Source organism: Pseudophryne corroboree, chromosome 6 (genome assembly GCF_028390025.1).
Source record: "Pseudophryne corroboree isolate aPseCor3 chromosome 6, aPseCor3.hap2, whole genome shotgun sequence".
NCBI classification, from domain to species: domain Eukaryota; kingdom Metazoa; phylum Chordata; class Amphibia; order Anura; family Myobatrachidae; genus Pseudophryne; species Pseudophryne corroboree.
Window position 1 is genome coordinate 568,262,054 of NC_086449.1, and position 15,690 is coordinate 568,277,743.

General features: G+C 48.2%; 1 protein-coding gene across 2 annotated transcripts in view; it reads left to right on the forward strand.

Annotated features, from left to right (window-relative positions):
- Window positions 1-15,690, forward strand: part of NUP37 (nucleoporin 37) — a 145,525-nt gene that overhangs the window by 47,497 nt on the left and 82,338 nt on the right. For both annotated transcript variants that reach the window (XM_063927803.1, XM_063927802.1), the window contains exon 5: window positions 12,754-12,848. In XM_063927803.1, the coding sequence (XP_063783873.1) occupies window positions 12,754-12,848 (95 nt within the window). The remainder of the gene's footprint in view (window positions 1-12,753; window positions 12,849-15,690) is intronic.

Genomic DNA, 15,690 nt, shown 5'->3' on the forward strand with positions numbered 1-15,690 from the left:
GGGTCCTGGTGACCACGGATGCAAGCCTCCGAGGTTGGGGGGCAGTCACCCAGGGAAGAAACTTCCAAGGACAATGGTCAAGTCAGGAAACTTCCCTACACATAAATATTCTGGAACTAAGGGACATTTACAACGCCCTGAGTCAAGCAGAACCCCTGCTTCAAAACCAACCGGTTCTGATTCAGTCAGACAACATCACAGCGGTCGCCCATGTAAACCGCCAGGGCGGCACAAGAAGCAGGGTGGCAATGGCAGAAGCCACAAGGATTCTTTGATGGCGGAGAATCACGTGATAGCACTGTCAGCAGTGTTCATTCCGGGAGTGGACAGCTGGGAAGCAGACTTCCTCAGCAGGCACGACCTCCACCCGGGAGAGTGGGGACTTCATCCAGAGGTCTTCCAGTTGATTGTGAACCGTTGGGAACGGCCACAGGTGGACATGATGGCGTCCCGCCTCAACAAAAAGCTAAAAAGATATTGCGCCAGGTCAAGGGACCCTCAGGCGATAGCTGTGGACGCTCTAGTGACACCGTGGGTGTACCAGTCGGTTTATGTGTTCCCTCCTCTTCCTCTCATACCCAAGGTACTGAGAATAATAAGAAGGAGAGGAGTAAGAACTATACTCATTGTTCCGGATTGGCCAAGAAGAGCTTGGTACCCAGAACTTCAAGAAATGATCTCAGAGGACCCTTGGCCTCTGCCGCTCAGACAGGACCTGCTACTGCAGGGGCCCTGTCTGTTCCAAGACTTACCGCGGCTGCGTTTGACGGCATGGCGGTTGAACACCGGATCCTAAAGGAAAAGGGCATTCCGGAGGAAGTCATTCCTACGCTGATTAAAGCTAGGAAGGATGTGACCGCAAAACATCATCACCGCATATGGCGGAAATATGTTGCTTGGTGTGAGGCCTGGAAGGCCCCAACGGAGGAATTTCAGCTGGGTCGATTTCTGCACTTCCTACAGTCAGGGGTGACTATGGGCCTCAACTTGGGTTCCATTAAGGTCCAGATTTTGGCTCTGTCGATTTTCTTCCAAAAACTAACTGGCTTCACTGCCTGAAGTTCACACTTTTGTTAAAGGAGTGCTGCATATTCAGCCCCCTTTTGTGCCTCCAGTGGCACCTTGGGATCTCAACGTGGTGTTGGATTTCCTAAAGTCGCATTGGTTGAGCCACTTAAAACCGTGGAGCAAAAATATCTCACGCGGAAAGTGGTCATGCTGTTGGCCTTGGCTTCGGCCAGGCGTGTATCAGAATTGGCGGCTTTGTCATGTAAAAGCCCTTATCTGATTTTTCATATGGATAGGGCGGAATTGAGGACTCGTTCCCAATTTCTTCCTAAGGTGGTATCAGCGTTTCATTTGAACCAACCTATTGTGGTGCCTGCGGCTACTCGGGACTTGGAGGATTCCAAGTTGCTGGACGTAGTAAGGGCCCTGAAAATCTATGTTTCCAGGATGGCTAGAGTCAGGAAAACTGACTCGCTATTTATCCTGTATGCACCCAACAAGCTGGGTGCTCCTGCTTCAAAGCAGACTATTGCTCGCTGGATCTATAGCACGATTCAACTTGCACTTTCTGCGGCTGGACTGCCGCATCCTAAATCAGTAAAAGCCCATTCCACGAGGAAGGTGGGCTCTTCTTGGGCGGCTGCCCGAGGGGTCTCGGCTTTACAGCTTTGCCGAGCTGCTACTTGGTCGGGTTCAAACACATTTGCAAAATTCTACAAGTTTGATACCCTGGCTGAGGAGGACCTTGATTTTGCTCATTCGGTGCTGCAGAGTCATCCGCACTCTCCCGCCCGTTTGGGAGCTTTGGTATAATCCCCATGGTCCTTACGGAGTTCCCAGCATCCACTAGGACGTCAGAGAAAATTAAGAATTTACTCACCGGTAATTCTATTTCTCGTAGTCCGTAGTGGATGCTGGGCGCCCATCCCAAGTGCGGGTTGTCTGCAATACTTGTATATAGTTATTGCCTAACTAAAGGGTTATTGTTATGAGCCATCTTTTCGTGAGGCTCAGTTGTTATTCATACTGTTAACTGGGTATAGTATCACGAGTTGTACGGTGTGATTGGTGTGGCTGGTATGAGTCTTACCCGGGATTCCAAATCCTTTCCTTATTGTGTCAGCTCTTCCGGGCACAGTTTCCCTAACTGAGGTCTGGAGGAGGGGCATAGAGGGAGGAGCCAGTGCACACCAGATAGTACCTAATCTTTCTTTTAGAGTGCCCAGTCTCCTGCGGAGCCCGCTATTCCCCATGGTCCTTACGGAGTTCCCAGCATCCACTACGGACTACGAGAAATAGAATTACCGGTGAGTAAATTCTTATTTTAATGTTAATCATCAATTTCAAAGAAATGTCTGTCAGAATAGTATTGCATCCTCTTTTTAAGTAGCAATGTTACAAAATAAAAAGGTTCATCTAAAGTCTCTAAAAGATATTCTAGTTATTGTAAGATCCAATCCAAAATTATATACCTGCAAAGTCTCTTGTCCTCATTACACTGTAGCAACACAAGCACCTAAATTAGTAAGGTTGCAAGAAGACTCTGATCCATCGGGTTCAACCTTAAATTGCTTTACTCCAGGAGAAGGCAAAACAAAACCTCTCAGTGTGATAGTTGCACATTTAACTGGGGGGAAAAATCCTTCCTGACCCAATAAAGAGCAAGCTGATGAGTTTTTTTGGATCCTTGATTAGTTCATCTACAGTACATCAGTTGGCTGAACAAAGGGGACAAATGTGTAATGTATTATTTAGCACATAATATAGCCATTTGACACCACTAAAATCTGATTTGTTACTATGTGAAATTTAGAAAAGCGTATATTTTAATTTTCTATTACGTCCTTGAGGATGTTGGGGACACCAAAAGAACCATGGGATATAGACGGATCCGCAGGAGACATGGGCACTTTAAGACTTTCAAAGGGGGCGTGACCTGGCTCCTCCCTCTATATCCCTCCCCAGACTCAATTTAGAAAATGTGCCCTGCGAGATGGAGGCACTCGGGGGAGCTCTTAGAGTTTCTCTGAAAAGACTTAATGTTAGGTTTTTTATTTTGGGGAGATCTGCTGGCTACAGACTCCCTGTTTCGTGGGAAAGAGGGGAGAGCAGTCTAGACCCACTTCTAATGAGTTTCAGGGCTCTGCTGCTGCTGACAGGATGCCCTCAGCTCCTGAGGGGAGATGAACGCCGGGCTCTCCTGGATGCTCGCTCCCACAGCTTGCCGTCCCCCCTCTTCAAGCCAGAAGTCAGAAGACAGGTGAGTATGTGAGGAAAAGACATCTTCTCTTCAACAAAGACGGCATATAGAGGTACCGTGCAGTGTGATTTGCTCAGTGCGCGCCATGTAAAAATAAGCGGGAAGTAGCGCGCCATGTTGGGGGCGGGGCTTCTTCCTCCAGGCTCACTCAGCCCCATTTCATCCTCCAAGCAGCAGCGCTGGTCCTTCCTCGCAGCAGCAAGTACCAGGGTCTATAAAACGAGGGGGGGCAGATTATTTACATACATAAGCACTGCAGCTCTGTGACACTTGAGGGTGTTTTTCAGACCTGCACTTTGTCGCTGGGGTGTGAGCTGGCTCCTTTCCTTTTGTTCCCTCACAGGCTTTCTTTTGGGTGCTGTTAGGGAGACAACATGTCTGAGGCAGAATTTTCCTCTCGGGGATAATTTATTGGGGACACCAAATGTTTTGGGGGTCCTGTCGGCACCACCGACTGCTGATTGGTTAACTGCTTTAAATGCTAATGTTACTCTATTACAGAGGTTCTCAAACTCGGTCCTCGGGGGCACACACAGTGCATGTTTTGCAGGTAACCAGCAGGTGCCCAGGTGTATTAATTACTCACTGACACATTGTAAAAGGTCCACAGGTGGAGCTAATTATTTCACTTGCGATTCTGTGAGGAGACCTGCAAAACATGCACTGTGTGTGCCCCCAAGGACCGAGTTTGAGAACCTCTGCTCTATTAAATCGAAAGTTCACTGAATCTGACTCTCAACTGCAGATTTGGAAGAGATCAGTAGATGACGCTTTATTACAAGGGTCACTAAAACGTGGTGTTGACCAATTAGATGACACAGATACCGACACGGACTCTGATACCGGTGCCGATTCTAGATTAGATCCTAAATTGGCTAAGAGTATTCAATATATGATTGTGGCTGTCAAAGACATATTACGTATTGACGAGGACCCCTTTACACCAGAAACGAGGGTCCTTATTTACAAAGAAAAGAGACGCTCGGTTTCTTTTCCTCCTTGTTTTGAACTAAATTACCTTTTTGATGGCATTTGGAATACACCTGATAAGAAATTTCTCATTCCTAATAGGATCAAGGTGGCATACCCCTTTCCCGCAGCGGATAGGGATAAGTGGGAAATACCACCCACAGTAGACAAAGCCCTAGCACGCTTGTCTAAACAGGTAGCGCTCCCTGCGGCTCAGTTGACGACTCTTAAGGAGCCGGCTGATCGTAAGCAGGAGGCTGCTCTAAAAGCTATTTCTCTATCGTCCTAGTGGATGCTGGGGTTCCTGAAAGGACCATGGGGAATAGCGGCTCCGCAGGAGACAGGGCACAAAAAGTAAAGCTTTTCCAGATCAGGTGGTGTGCACTGGCTCCTCCCCCTATGACCCTCCTCCAGACTCCAGTTAGATTTTTGTGCCCGGCCGAGAAGGGTGCAATCTAGGTGGCTCTCCTAAAGAGCTGCTTAGAAAAAGTTTAGCTAGGTTTTTTATTTTACAGTGATTCCTGCTGGCAACAGGATCACTGCAGCGAGGGACTGAGGGGAGAAGGAGTCAACTCACCTGCGTGCAGGATGGATTGGCTTCTTGGCTACTGGACATCAAGCTCCAGAGGGACGATCACAGGTACAGCCTGGATGGTCACCGGAGCCGCGCCGCCGGCCCCCTTGCAGATGCTGAAGTCAGAAGAGGTCCAGAATCGGCGGCTGAAGACTCCTGCAGTCTTCTAAAGGTAGCGCACAGCACTGCAGCTGTGCGCCATTTTCCTCTCAGCACACTTCACACGGCAGTCACTGAGGGTGCAGGGCGCTGGGAGGGGGGCGCCCTGGGAGGCAAATGTAACCTATATAAAGGCTAAAAATACCTCACATATAGCCCCCAGAGGCTATATGGAGATATTTAACCCCTGCCTGATTTCTCTAAATAGCGGGAGACGAGCCCGCCAGAAAAGGGGCGGGGCCTATCTCCTCAGCACACGGCGCCATTTCCTCTCACAGCTCCGCTGGTCAGGACGGCTCCCAAGTCTCTCCCCTGCACTGCACTACAGAAACAGGGTAAAACAGAGAGGGGGGGCAAATTTATGGCGATATTTTGATATAACAAAGCAGCTAAAGGGAGCACTTATTATAAGGCTATCCCTGATATATATATATATATATATATATATATATATATATATATATATAGCGCTTTTGGTGTGTGCTGGCAAACTCTCCCTCTGTCTCCCCAAAGGGCTAGTGGGTCCTGTCTTCGTTAGGAGCATTCCCTGTGTGTCTGCTGTGTGTCGGTACGTGTGTGTCGACATGTATGAGGACGATATTGGCGTGGAGGCGGAGCAATTGCCAAATATGAGGATGTCACCCCCTAGGGAGTCGACACCAGAATGGATGCCTTTATTTATGGAACTACGGGATAGTGTCAACACGCTAAAGCAGTCGTTTGACGACATGAGACGGCCGGACAATCAATTAGTGCCTGTCCAGGCGACTCAAACACCGTCAGGGGCTGTGAAACGCCCTTTGCCTCAGTCGGTCGACACAGACCCAGACACAGGCGATGACTCCAGTGGTGACGGTGACGAATCAACCGTATTTTCCAGTAGGGCCACACGTTATATGATTTTGGCAATGAAGGAGGCGTTACATTTAGCTGATACTACAGGTACCACTAAACAGGGTATTATGTGGGGTGTGAAAAAACTACCTATAGTTTTTCCTGAATCAGAAGAACTAAATGACGTGTGTAATGAAGCGTGGGTTGCCCCTGATAAAAAGCTGATAATTTCAAAGAAATTACTGGCATTATACCCTTTCCCGCCAGAGGTTAGGGAGCGCTGGGAAACACCTCCTAGGGTGGACAAGGCGCTAACACGCTTATCTAAACAAGTGGCGTTACCCTCTCCTGAGACGGCCGCACTTAAAGATCCATCAGATAGGAGGATGGAAAATATCCAAAAAAGTATATACACACATGCAGGTGTTATACTACGACCAGCTATAGCGACTGCCTGGATGTGCAGTGCTGGGGTAGTTTGGTCAGAGTCCCTGATTGAAAATATTGATACCCTGGACAGGGACAATATTTTACTGTCGTTAGAACAAATAAAGGATGCATTTCTTTATATGCGTGATGCACAGAGGGATATCTGCACACTGGCATCACGGGTAAGTGCTATGTCCATTTCGGCCAGAAGAGCTTTATGGACGCGACAGTGGACAGGCGATGCGGATTCAAAACGGCATATGGAAGTTTTGCAGTATAAAGGGGAGGAGTTATTTGGAGTCGGTCTATCAGATTTGGTGGCCACGGCTACAGCCGGGAAATCCACCTTTCTACCTCAAGTCACTCCCCAACAGAAAAAGGCACCGACCTTTCAACCGCAGCCCTTTCGTTCCTTTAAAAATAAGAGAGCAAAGGGCTATTCATATCTGCCACGAGGCAGAGGTCGAGGGAAGAGACAGCAACAGGCAGCTCCTTCCCAGGATCAGAAGCCCTCCCCGGCTTCTACAAAAGCCTCAGCATGACGCTGGGGCTTCTCAAGCGGACTCGGGGACGGTGGGGGGTCGTCTCAAAAATTACAGCGCGCAGTGGGCTCACTCGCAAGTAGATCCCTGGATCCTGCAGATAATATCTCAGGGGTACAGGTTGGAATTAGAGACAGATCCACCTCGCCGTTTCCTGAAGTCTGCTTTACCAACGTCCCCCTCCGAAAGGGAGACGGTTTTGGAAGCCATTCACAAGCTGTACTCTCAGCAGGTGATAGTCAAGGTACCTCTTCTGCAACAAGGGAAGGGGTATTATTCCACTCTTTTTGTGGTACCGAAGCCGGATGGCTCGGTAAGGCCTATTCTAAATCTGAAGTCCTTGAACCTGTACATAAAGAAGTTCAAGTTCAAGATGGAGTCACTCAGAGCAGTGATAGCGAACCTGGAAGAGGGGGACTTTATGGTATCCTTGGACATCAAGGATGCGTATCTCCACGTTCCAATTTACCCCTCACACCAGGGGTACCTCAGGTTCGTTGTACAAAACTGTCACTATCAGTTTCAGACGCTGCCGTTCGGATTATCCACGGCACCTCGGGTCTTTACAAAGGTAATGGCCGAGATGATGATTCTTCTTCGAAGAAAAGGCGTATTAATTATCCCATACTTGGACGATCTCCTAATAAGGGCAAGGTCCAGAGAACAGCTAGAGATGGGATTAGCACTGTCTCAAGAAGTGCTAAAACAGCACGGGTGGATTCTGAATATTCCAAAATCCCAGTTAATGCCGACAACTCGTCTGCTGTTCCTAGGGATGATTCTGGACACGGTTCAGAAAAAGGTTTTTCTCCCGGAGGAAAAAGCCAAGGAGTTATCCGAGCTTGTCAGGAACCTCCTAAAACCAGGAAAGGTGTCTGTACATCAATGCACAAGAGTCCTGGGAAAAATGGTGGCTTCTTACGAAGCAATTCCATTCGGCAGATTCCACGCAAGAATTTTCCAAAGGGATCTGTTGGACAAATGGTCAGGGTCGCATCTTCAGATGCACCTACGGATAACCCTGTCTCCAAGGACAAGGGTGTCTCTTCTGTGGTGGTTGCAGAGTCCTCATCTATTGGAGGGCCGCAGATTCGGCATACAGGATTGGATCCTGGTGACCACGGACGCCAGCCTGAGAGGCTGGGGAGCAGTCACACAAGGAAGAAACTTCCAGGGAGTATGGACGAGCCTGGAAACGTCTCTTCACATAAACATTCTGGAACTAAGAGCAATATACAATGCTCTAAGCCAGGCAGAACCTCTGCTTCAAGGAAAACCGGTGTTGATCCAGTCGGACAACATCACGGCAGTCGCCCATGTGAACAGACAGGGCGGCACAAGAAGCAGGAGTGCAATGGCAGAAGCTGCAAGGATTCTTCGCTGGGCAGAGAATCATGTGATAGCACTGTCAGCAGTGTTCATCCCGGGAGTGGACAACTGGGAAGCAGACTTCCTCAGCAGACACGATCTTCACCCGGGAGAGTGGGGACTTCATCCAGAAGTCTTCCACATGCTGGTAACCCGTTGGGAAAGACCAATGGTGGACATGATGGCGTCTCGCCTCAACAAAAAACTGGACAGGTATTGCGCCAGGTCAAGAGATCCGCAGGCAATAGCTGTGGACGCGCTGGTAACGCCTTGGGTGTACCAGTCGGTGTATGTGTTTCCTCCTCTGCCTCTCATACCAAAAGTATTGAGAATTATACGGCAAAGAGGCGTGAGAACGATACTAGTGGTTCCGGATTGGCCAAGAAGGACTTGGTACCCGGAACTTCAAGAGATGATCACGGAAGATCCGTGGCCTCTACCTCTAAGGAGGGACTTGCTTCAGCAGGGTCCCTGTCTGTTTCAAGACTTACCGCGGCTGCGTTTGACGGCATGGCGGTTGAACGCCGGATCCTAAAGGAAAAAGGCATGCCGGAAGAAGTCATTCCTACTTTGATTAAAGCAAGGAAGGAAGTAACCGTGCAACATTATCACCGAATTTGGCGAAAATATGTTGCGTGGTGCGAAGATCGGAGTGCTCCGACGGAGGAATTTCAACTGGGTCGATTCCTACATTTCCTGCAATCAGGATTGTCTATGGGTCTCAAATTGGGATCTATTAAGGTTCAAATTTCGGCCCTGTCGATTTTCTTTCAAAAAGAATTGGCTTCAGTCCCTGAAGTCCAGACCTTTGTTAAGGGAGTGCTGCATATACAGCCTCCTGTGGTGCCTCCAGTGGCACCGTGGGATCTCAATGTGGTTTTGGACTTCCTAAAATCTCATTGGTTTGAACCACTAAAAAAGGTGGATTTGAAATATCTCACATGGAAAGTGACCATGCTTCTAGCCCTGGCTTCGGCCAGGAGAGTGTCAGAACTGGCAGCTTTATCTTACAAAAGCCCATATCTGATTTTCCATTCGGACAGGGCAGAACTGCGGACTCGTCCGCATTTTCTCCCTAAGGTGGTGTCAGCATTTCATCTGAACCAGCCTATTGTAGTGCCTGCGGCTACAAGTGACTTGGAGGACTCCAAGTTACTGGACGTTGTCAGAGCTTTAAAAATATATATTGCAAGGACAGCTGGAGTCAGAAAATCTGACTCGTTGTTTATATTGTATGCACCCAACAAGATGGGTGCTCCTGCGTCTAAGCAGACGATTGCTCGTTGGATCTGTAGCACAATCCAACTTGCACATTCTGTGGCAGGCCTGCCACAGCCTAAATCTGTAAAGGCCCACTCCACAAGGAAGGTGGGCTCATCTTGGGCGGCTGCCCGAGGGGTCTCGGCATTACAACTCTGCCGAGCAGCTACGTGGTCAGGGGAGAACACGTTTGTAAAATTTTACAAATTTGATACTCTGGCTAAGGAGGACCTGGAGTTCTCTCATTCGGTGCTGCAGAGTCATCCGCACTCTCCCGCCCGTTTGGGAGCTTTGGTATAATCCCCATGGTCCTTTCAGGAACCCCAGCATCCACTAGGACGATAGAGAAAATAAGATTTTACTTACCGATAAATCTATTTCTCGGAGTCCGTAGTGGATGCTGGGCGCCCATCCCAAGTGCGGATTATCTGCAATAATTGTACATAGTTATTGTTAACTAATTCGGGTTATTGTTGAAGGAAGCCATCTTTCAGAGGCTCCGCTGTTATCATACTGTTAACTGGGTTTAGATCACAAGTTGTACGGTGTGATTGGTGTGGCTGGTATGAGTCTTACCCGGGATTCAAAATCCTCCCTTATTGTGTACGCTCGTCCGGGCACAGTACCTAACTGGAGTCTGGAGGAGGGTCATAGGGGGAGGAGCCAGTGCACACCACCTGATCTGGAAAAGCTTTACTTTTTGTGCCCTGTCTCCTGCGGAGCCGCTATTCCCCATGGTCCTTTCAGGAACCCCAGCATCCACTACGGACTCCGAGAAATAGATTTATCGGTAAGTAAAATCTTATTTTTTAATACCACGGGGACGCAGCTTAGACCGCTTATTGCGTCAGCGTGGGTTAGTAGCACCATTGAAAAATGGGCTAAAAGTTTATCTACGGATTTAGATACTCTGGATAGGGAAAGCATCCTAGTGACGCTTAGTTATATCAGGGACGCGGCTGCGTACTTGAAAGAGGCTGCAAGAGATGCTGGCCTCCTGGGGGCTAAGGCTAATGCTATGTCAATTGCGGCTAGGCGTGCGCTATGGACTCATCAATGGAATGCTGACGCTGATTCCAAGAAAAAATATGGAGTCCCTTCCCTTTAAGGGTGGGGCACTGTTTGGTGACGGCCTTACTGATTTAGTATCAGCGGCCACAGCGGGTAAATCTACTTATTTACCTAATGCTCCTGCGCAACAGAAGAAACCACACTATCAAATGCAGTCCTTTTCGGCCCAATAAATATAGAAAAGGCCGAGGTAACTTCTTCCTCGCTACCAGAGGTAGAGGAAGGGGCAAGAGAACTCCCGCCTCCTTGAGTTCACAAGAGCAGAAGTCCTCCCCGGCTTCCGCCAAATCCACCGCATGACGCAGGGTCTCCCTTACAGGAGACCGCACCGGTGGGAGCACGTCTAAGGCTTTTCAGTCAGGTTTGGGTTCGCTAGGACCTGGATCTTTGGGTGTTACAAATTGTGACCCAAGGGTACATACTGGAATTCCAAGACGTTCCCCCTCGCCGTTTTTTTAAATCACCCTTACCAGTTTCGCTTCCAGACAGAGTTCTAGTCTGTGGAGCTATACAAAAATTATGTCAAAATCAGGTTGTGATCCCGGTCCCCCGGGCGCAACAAGGGGAAGGGTTTTATTCAAGCCTATTTGTAGTGCCGAAGCCGGATGGCTCGGTACGACCAATCCTCAACCTAAAATCTCTAAAAATGTTCCTGAAGAAATTCAAATTCAAGATGGAGTCTCTCCGAGCGGTGATCTCCAGCCTGGAGGAGGGGGAATTCATGGTGTCTTTGGACATATAGGATGCCTACCTTCATGTTCCAATTTATCCCCCTCATCAGAGTTATCTCCGGTTTGCAATCCAGGATACTCATTACCAATTTCAGACGTTGCCGTTTGGCCTGGCCACGGCTCCGAGGATTTTCACAAAAGTCATGGTAGAAATGATGGTTCACCTCAGAAAAAGAGGAGTTACAATTATCCCGTACTTGGACGATCTCCTGATACAGGCGAGGTCCAAGGAAAAACTGGTACAGGACATTGCACTGTCTCTGTCGCTTCTACAACAGCACGGCTGGCTCTTGAACCTGCCGAAATCACACTTAATTCCAACAACCCGGTTGGCATTTTTGGGTATGATTCCGGACACGGTCCAGCTGAGAGTGTTCCTCCCTCCGGAGAAGGCACTGGAAATTCATTCTGAAACCACCAACTGTCTCTATTCATCAATACATTCGATTGCTGGGGAAGATGGTGGCGGCATACGAGGCCCTCCAATTCGGGAGGTTCCATGCCAGAGTGTTTCAGTGGGACTAGTTAGACAAATGGTCCGGATCCCACCTTCATATGCACCGGAGGATAGTTCTATCCCCCAACACCAGAATCTCACTCCTGTGGTGGCTACACAGCTCTCGCCTCTTAGAAGGACGCAGATTCGGGATCCAAGACTGGATCCTAGTGACCATGGATGCAAGTCTCCGGGGTTGGGGAGCAGTCACACAAGGGGTGACCTTCCAACTTGGGTATCCTGCTTCTAAGCAGACCATTGCCCGCTGGATATGTCACACGATTCAGCAGGCTCATTCCACGGCAAGTTTGCCGTTACCTAAATCGGTAAAAGCCCATTCCACTAGGAAGGTGGGCTCGTCCTGGGCGGCTGCCTGGGGTGTCTCGGCATTACAATTTTGCCGAGCTGCTACGTGGTCGGGGTCAAACACGTTTGCTAAGTTTTACAAGTTTGATACCTTGGCCGATGAAGACCTAAAGTTTGGTCAATCGGTGCTGCAGAGTCATCCGCACTCTCCCGCCCGTTATAGAGCTTTGGTATAATCCCATGGTTCTTTTGGTGTCCCCAACATCTTCAAGGACGTACCTACCGGTAAATCCTTTTCTATAAGTCCGTAGAGGATGTTGGGCGCCTGTCCCAGTGCGTACTGTATCTGCAGTTTAGTTCTGGTTACACACAGGTTGTGTTATGGTTTCTACAGCTTGTTGTTGAATTTTGTTCATGTCCGTTGGCATGTGTTCAGTTGAATGCCATGTTATTCGGCATGTTTATGGCGTGAGCTGGTATGATGCTCACCTTGTTGTTAATTCCTTTCCTCAAAATGTCCATCTCTCCGGGCACAGTTCCAAACTGAGTCTGGGGAGGGATATAGAGGGAGGAGCCAGGTCACGCCCTCTTTGAAAGTCTTAAAGTGCCCATGTCTCCTGCGGATCCGTCTATATCCCATGGTTCTTTTGGTGTCCCCAACATCCTCTACGGACTTGTAGAAAAGGATTTACCGGTAGGTACTAAAATCCTGTTTATTCTTTCTCCCCGCCCCATTTGTTTGTAAGGTTATAGAGGGTCACTCTGGCTACATCAATGACGTGGTTTTCTGCTCTTATGAAGGAAGTGAAATTGCAAGTGTCAGTGATGACCACACGTGCAGGTAGGAAATTAATGTGGCTTTAACATTTTTAGACTACAATTGCCACTGTTGTGCACATGACAGTGGTCCGGATACTGACTACTAGCAGAAAGAGCAGCATCTTATTCAGTCTTTATTAAGATTTCCATTGTTCCTATTTTTTTGCTACTTGTTTCTTTTTCATGTTTTGTTATGCCAGTGGTGCTGAGAGGGGAGCACTAATTACCTATGCTTAGTTATGGGGCCCGGGCCAGCTGTGCAGGAGGAAGAATGTGTTCTGTCCTCGGTGCGCGCTGCTGAGTAGTTTTAGATTTTAGTTTGGGTGGGTGTGGCCATGTCGCGATGATTTGGCCACGCCATCACCCTGGCCCGTCATTGCTTTCTACAGCCCTATAATGCCTCACTATATAAATGTCATTGCCGCTATTTAGTAACGACCTGAAAACAGGGCAGGTAACCACCTATAGTTTGTTTCTAAATCAGGTACACAAGGACCAAATGAAGCATTCTAATTGCTCTAATTTGGTTGTTCTGATACAGCTGTATTTGTTAGGCTGCATGCACGCCTGTAATCTAAACTTTTGTTATACTGTACATAATTATTGACTTTCATATTTTTGTTTTCTAAAAAAACAAAACCCTGTCAATAGGGATTATTGCCACCATACAATTATCAATTGCACAGCGCTTGAAGTGACCTACTCCTCAGTGTGTTGTTATCCACGGTTACCTGCCGCCCTCTAGTTGTTCCTCAGCTGCTGAATATTATCCTTATAAGATATTATCACACTGTATCTCATAATCTCCAGTTACTCCATATATAGAAATAGTCGCATGTTCAGAAACTAGAGATTTGTCAATGGTTTTATTTGTTCTGATAATTGCAAATTCTAATAAGGTGTGAGCTCCAAGTAAATCTTTATAAGTCGTTATTTTTGTAAATAGAGTAATTTTTTATTCAGAAGAGATTGTCATATACAGATATCACACACAGTACACAATTGGAATACAACAGTTTTGAGCAGATTCAGAGCATAGTCATCATACAGTATATCTTTGTAGAACTTGTATTATAGAGTATCCGAACCAATTAGTCAGGGGAGTCATCTTATATTACAAAAAAGAATACAAATAGCCACCGTGTTTGTGATTATCCATATTGACAAGTAAATACGTACACTATAAAGAGGTAGCGAAATCTGTAAGCATTGTAATAGTCATCATTAAAAAAAAAAAATATTCCCCACCATTTACTTTGCCTTTGCAAGTAACTAACATACCTAAATAAAAATCTAATGAAAATAAGAGATAAAACTCCCAAAAATTGAAATCGAACGTGAAGTAGCATTGCATATATAAAGCACACCGAGCATGGCACTAACCCAGGGCACAGTTCGTTACAGAGTCTCAGAGCCCACTATAGTGTAAGGTCAGGGGAGGAGTATGGTGATATGAGCCAAGGGGACCAGATTTTCTCGAATTTGGAAATAGAGAAACAATGCTAACGTCCTAGTGGATGCTGGGGACTCCGTAAGGACCATGGGGAATAGACTGGCTCCGCAGGAGACATGGGCACTTTAAGAAAGAATTTGGATTCTGGTGTGCTCTGGCTCCTCCCTCTATGTCCCTCCTCCAGAACTCAGTTTGAATCTGTGCCCGGACGAGCTGGGTGCTGTTCAGTGAGCTTGCTGTAAGAAAGTATTTTGTTAGTTTTTTTTATTTTCAGGGAGCTCTGCTGGCAACAGACTCCCTGCATCGTGGGACTGAGGGGAGAGAAGCAGCCCTACTCTCTGAAGCTAGGTCCTGCTTCTTAGGCTACTGGACACCATTAGCTCCAGAGGGATAGTACACAGGATCTCACCCTCGTCGTCCGATCCCGGAGCCGCGCCGCCGTCCCCCTCGCAGAGCCAGAAGACAGAAGCCGGGTGAGCATAAGAAGCAAGAAGACTTCGAAATCAGCGGCAGAAGACTCCAGTCTTCACTGAGGTAGCACACAGCACTGCAGCTGTGCGCCATTGCTCCCACATACTCCGGTCACTGTAAGGGTGCAGGGCGCAGGGGGGGAGGGGCGGGCGCCCTGGGCAGCAATTAGGACCTCTTGGCAAAAGTTGGACATATATACAGTTGAGCACTGTATATATGTATGAGCCCCGCCATAATATTGTACAGAAACGCGGGACAGAAGCCTGCCGCTGAGGGGGCGGGGCTTCTTCCTTAGCACTCACCAGTGCCATTTTTTCTCCACAGCTCCGCTGAGAGGAAGCTCCCCAGGCTCTCCCCTGCAGATACACGGTAGAAGAGGGTAAAAAAGAGAGGGGGGGGGGGCACATATTTAGGCGCAAAAATCATTTTCTCTGACATCCTAAGTGGATGCTGGGACTCCGTAAGGACCATGGGGGAATAGTGGCTCCGCAGGAGACTGGGCACAACTAAAAGAAAGCTTTAGACTAACTGGTGTGCACTGGCTCCTCCCACTATGACCCTCCTCCAGACTTCAGTTAGAATCTTGTGCCCGGCTGAGCTGGATGCACACTAGGGGCTCTCCTGAGCTCCTAGAAAGAAAGTATATTTTAGGTTTTTTATTTTACAGTGAGATCTGCTGGCAACAGACTCACTGCAGCGAGGGACTAAGGGGAGAAGAAGCGAACCTACCTGACTGGAGATAGTTTGGCTTCCTAGGCTACTGGACACCATTAGCTCCAGAGGGATCGAACACAGGACCCGACCTCGATCGTTCGGTCCCGGAGCCGCGCCGCCGTCCCCCTTACAGAGCCAGAAGCAAGAAGTGGTCCGGAAAATCGTCGGCAGAAGACCTCGGTCTTCAACAAGGTAGCGCACAGCACTGCAGCTGTGCACCATTGCT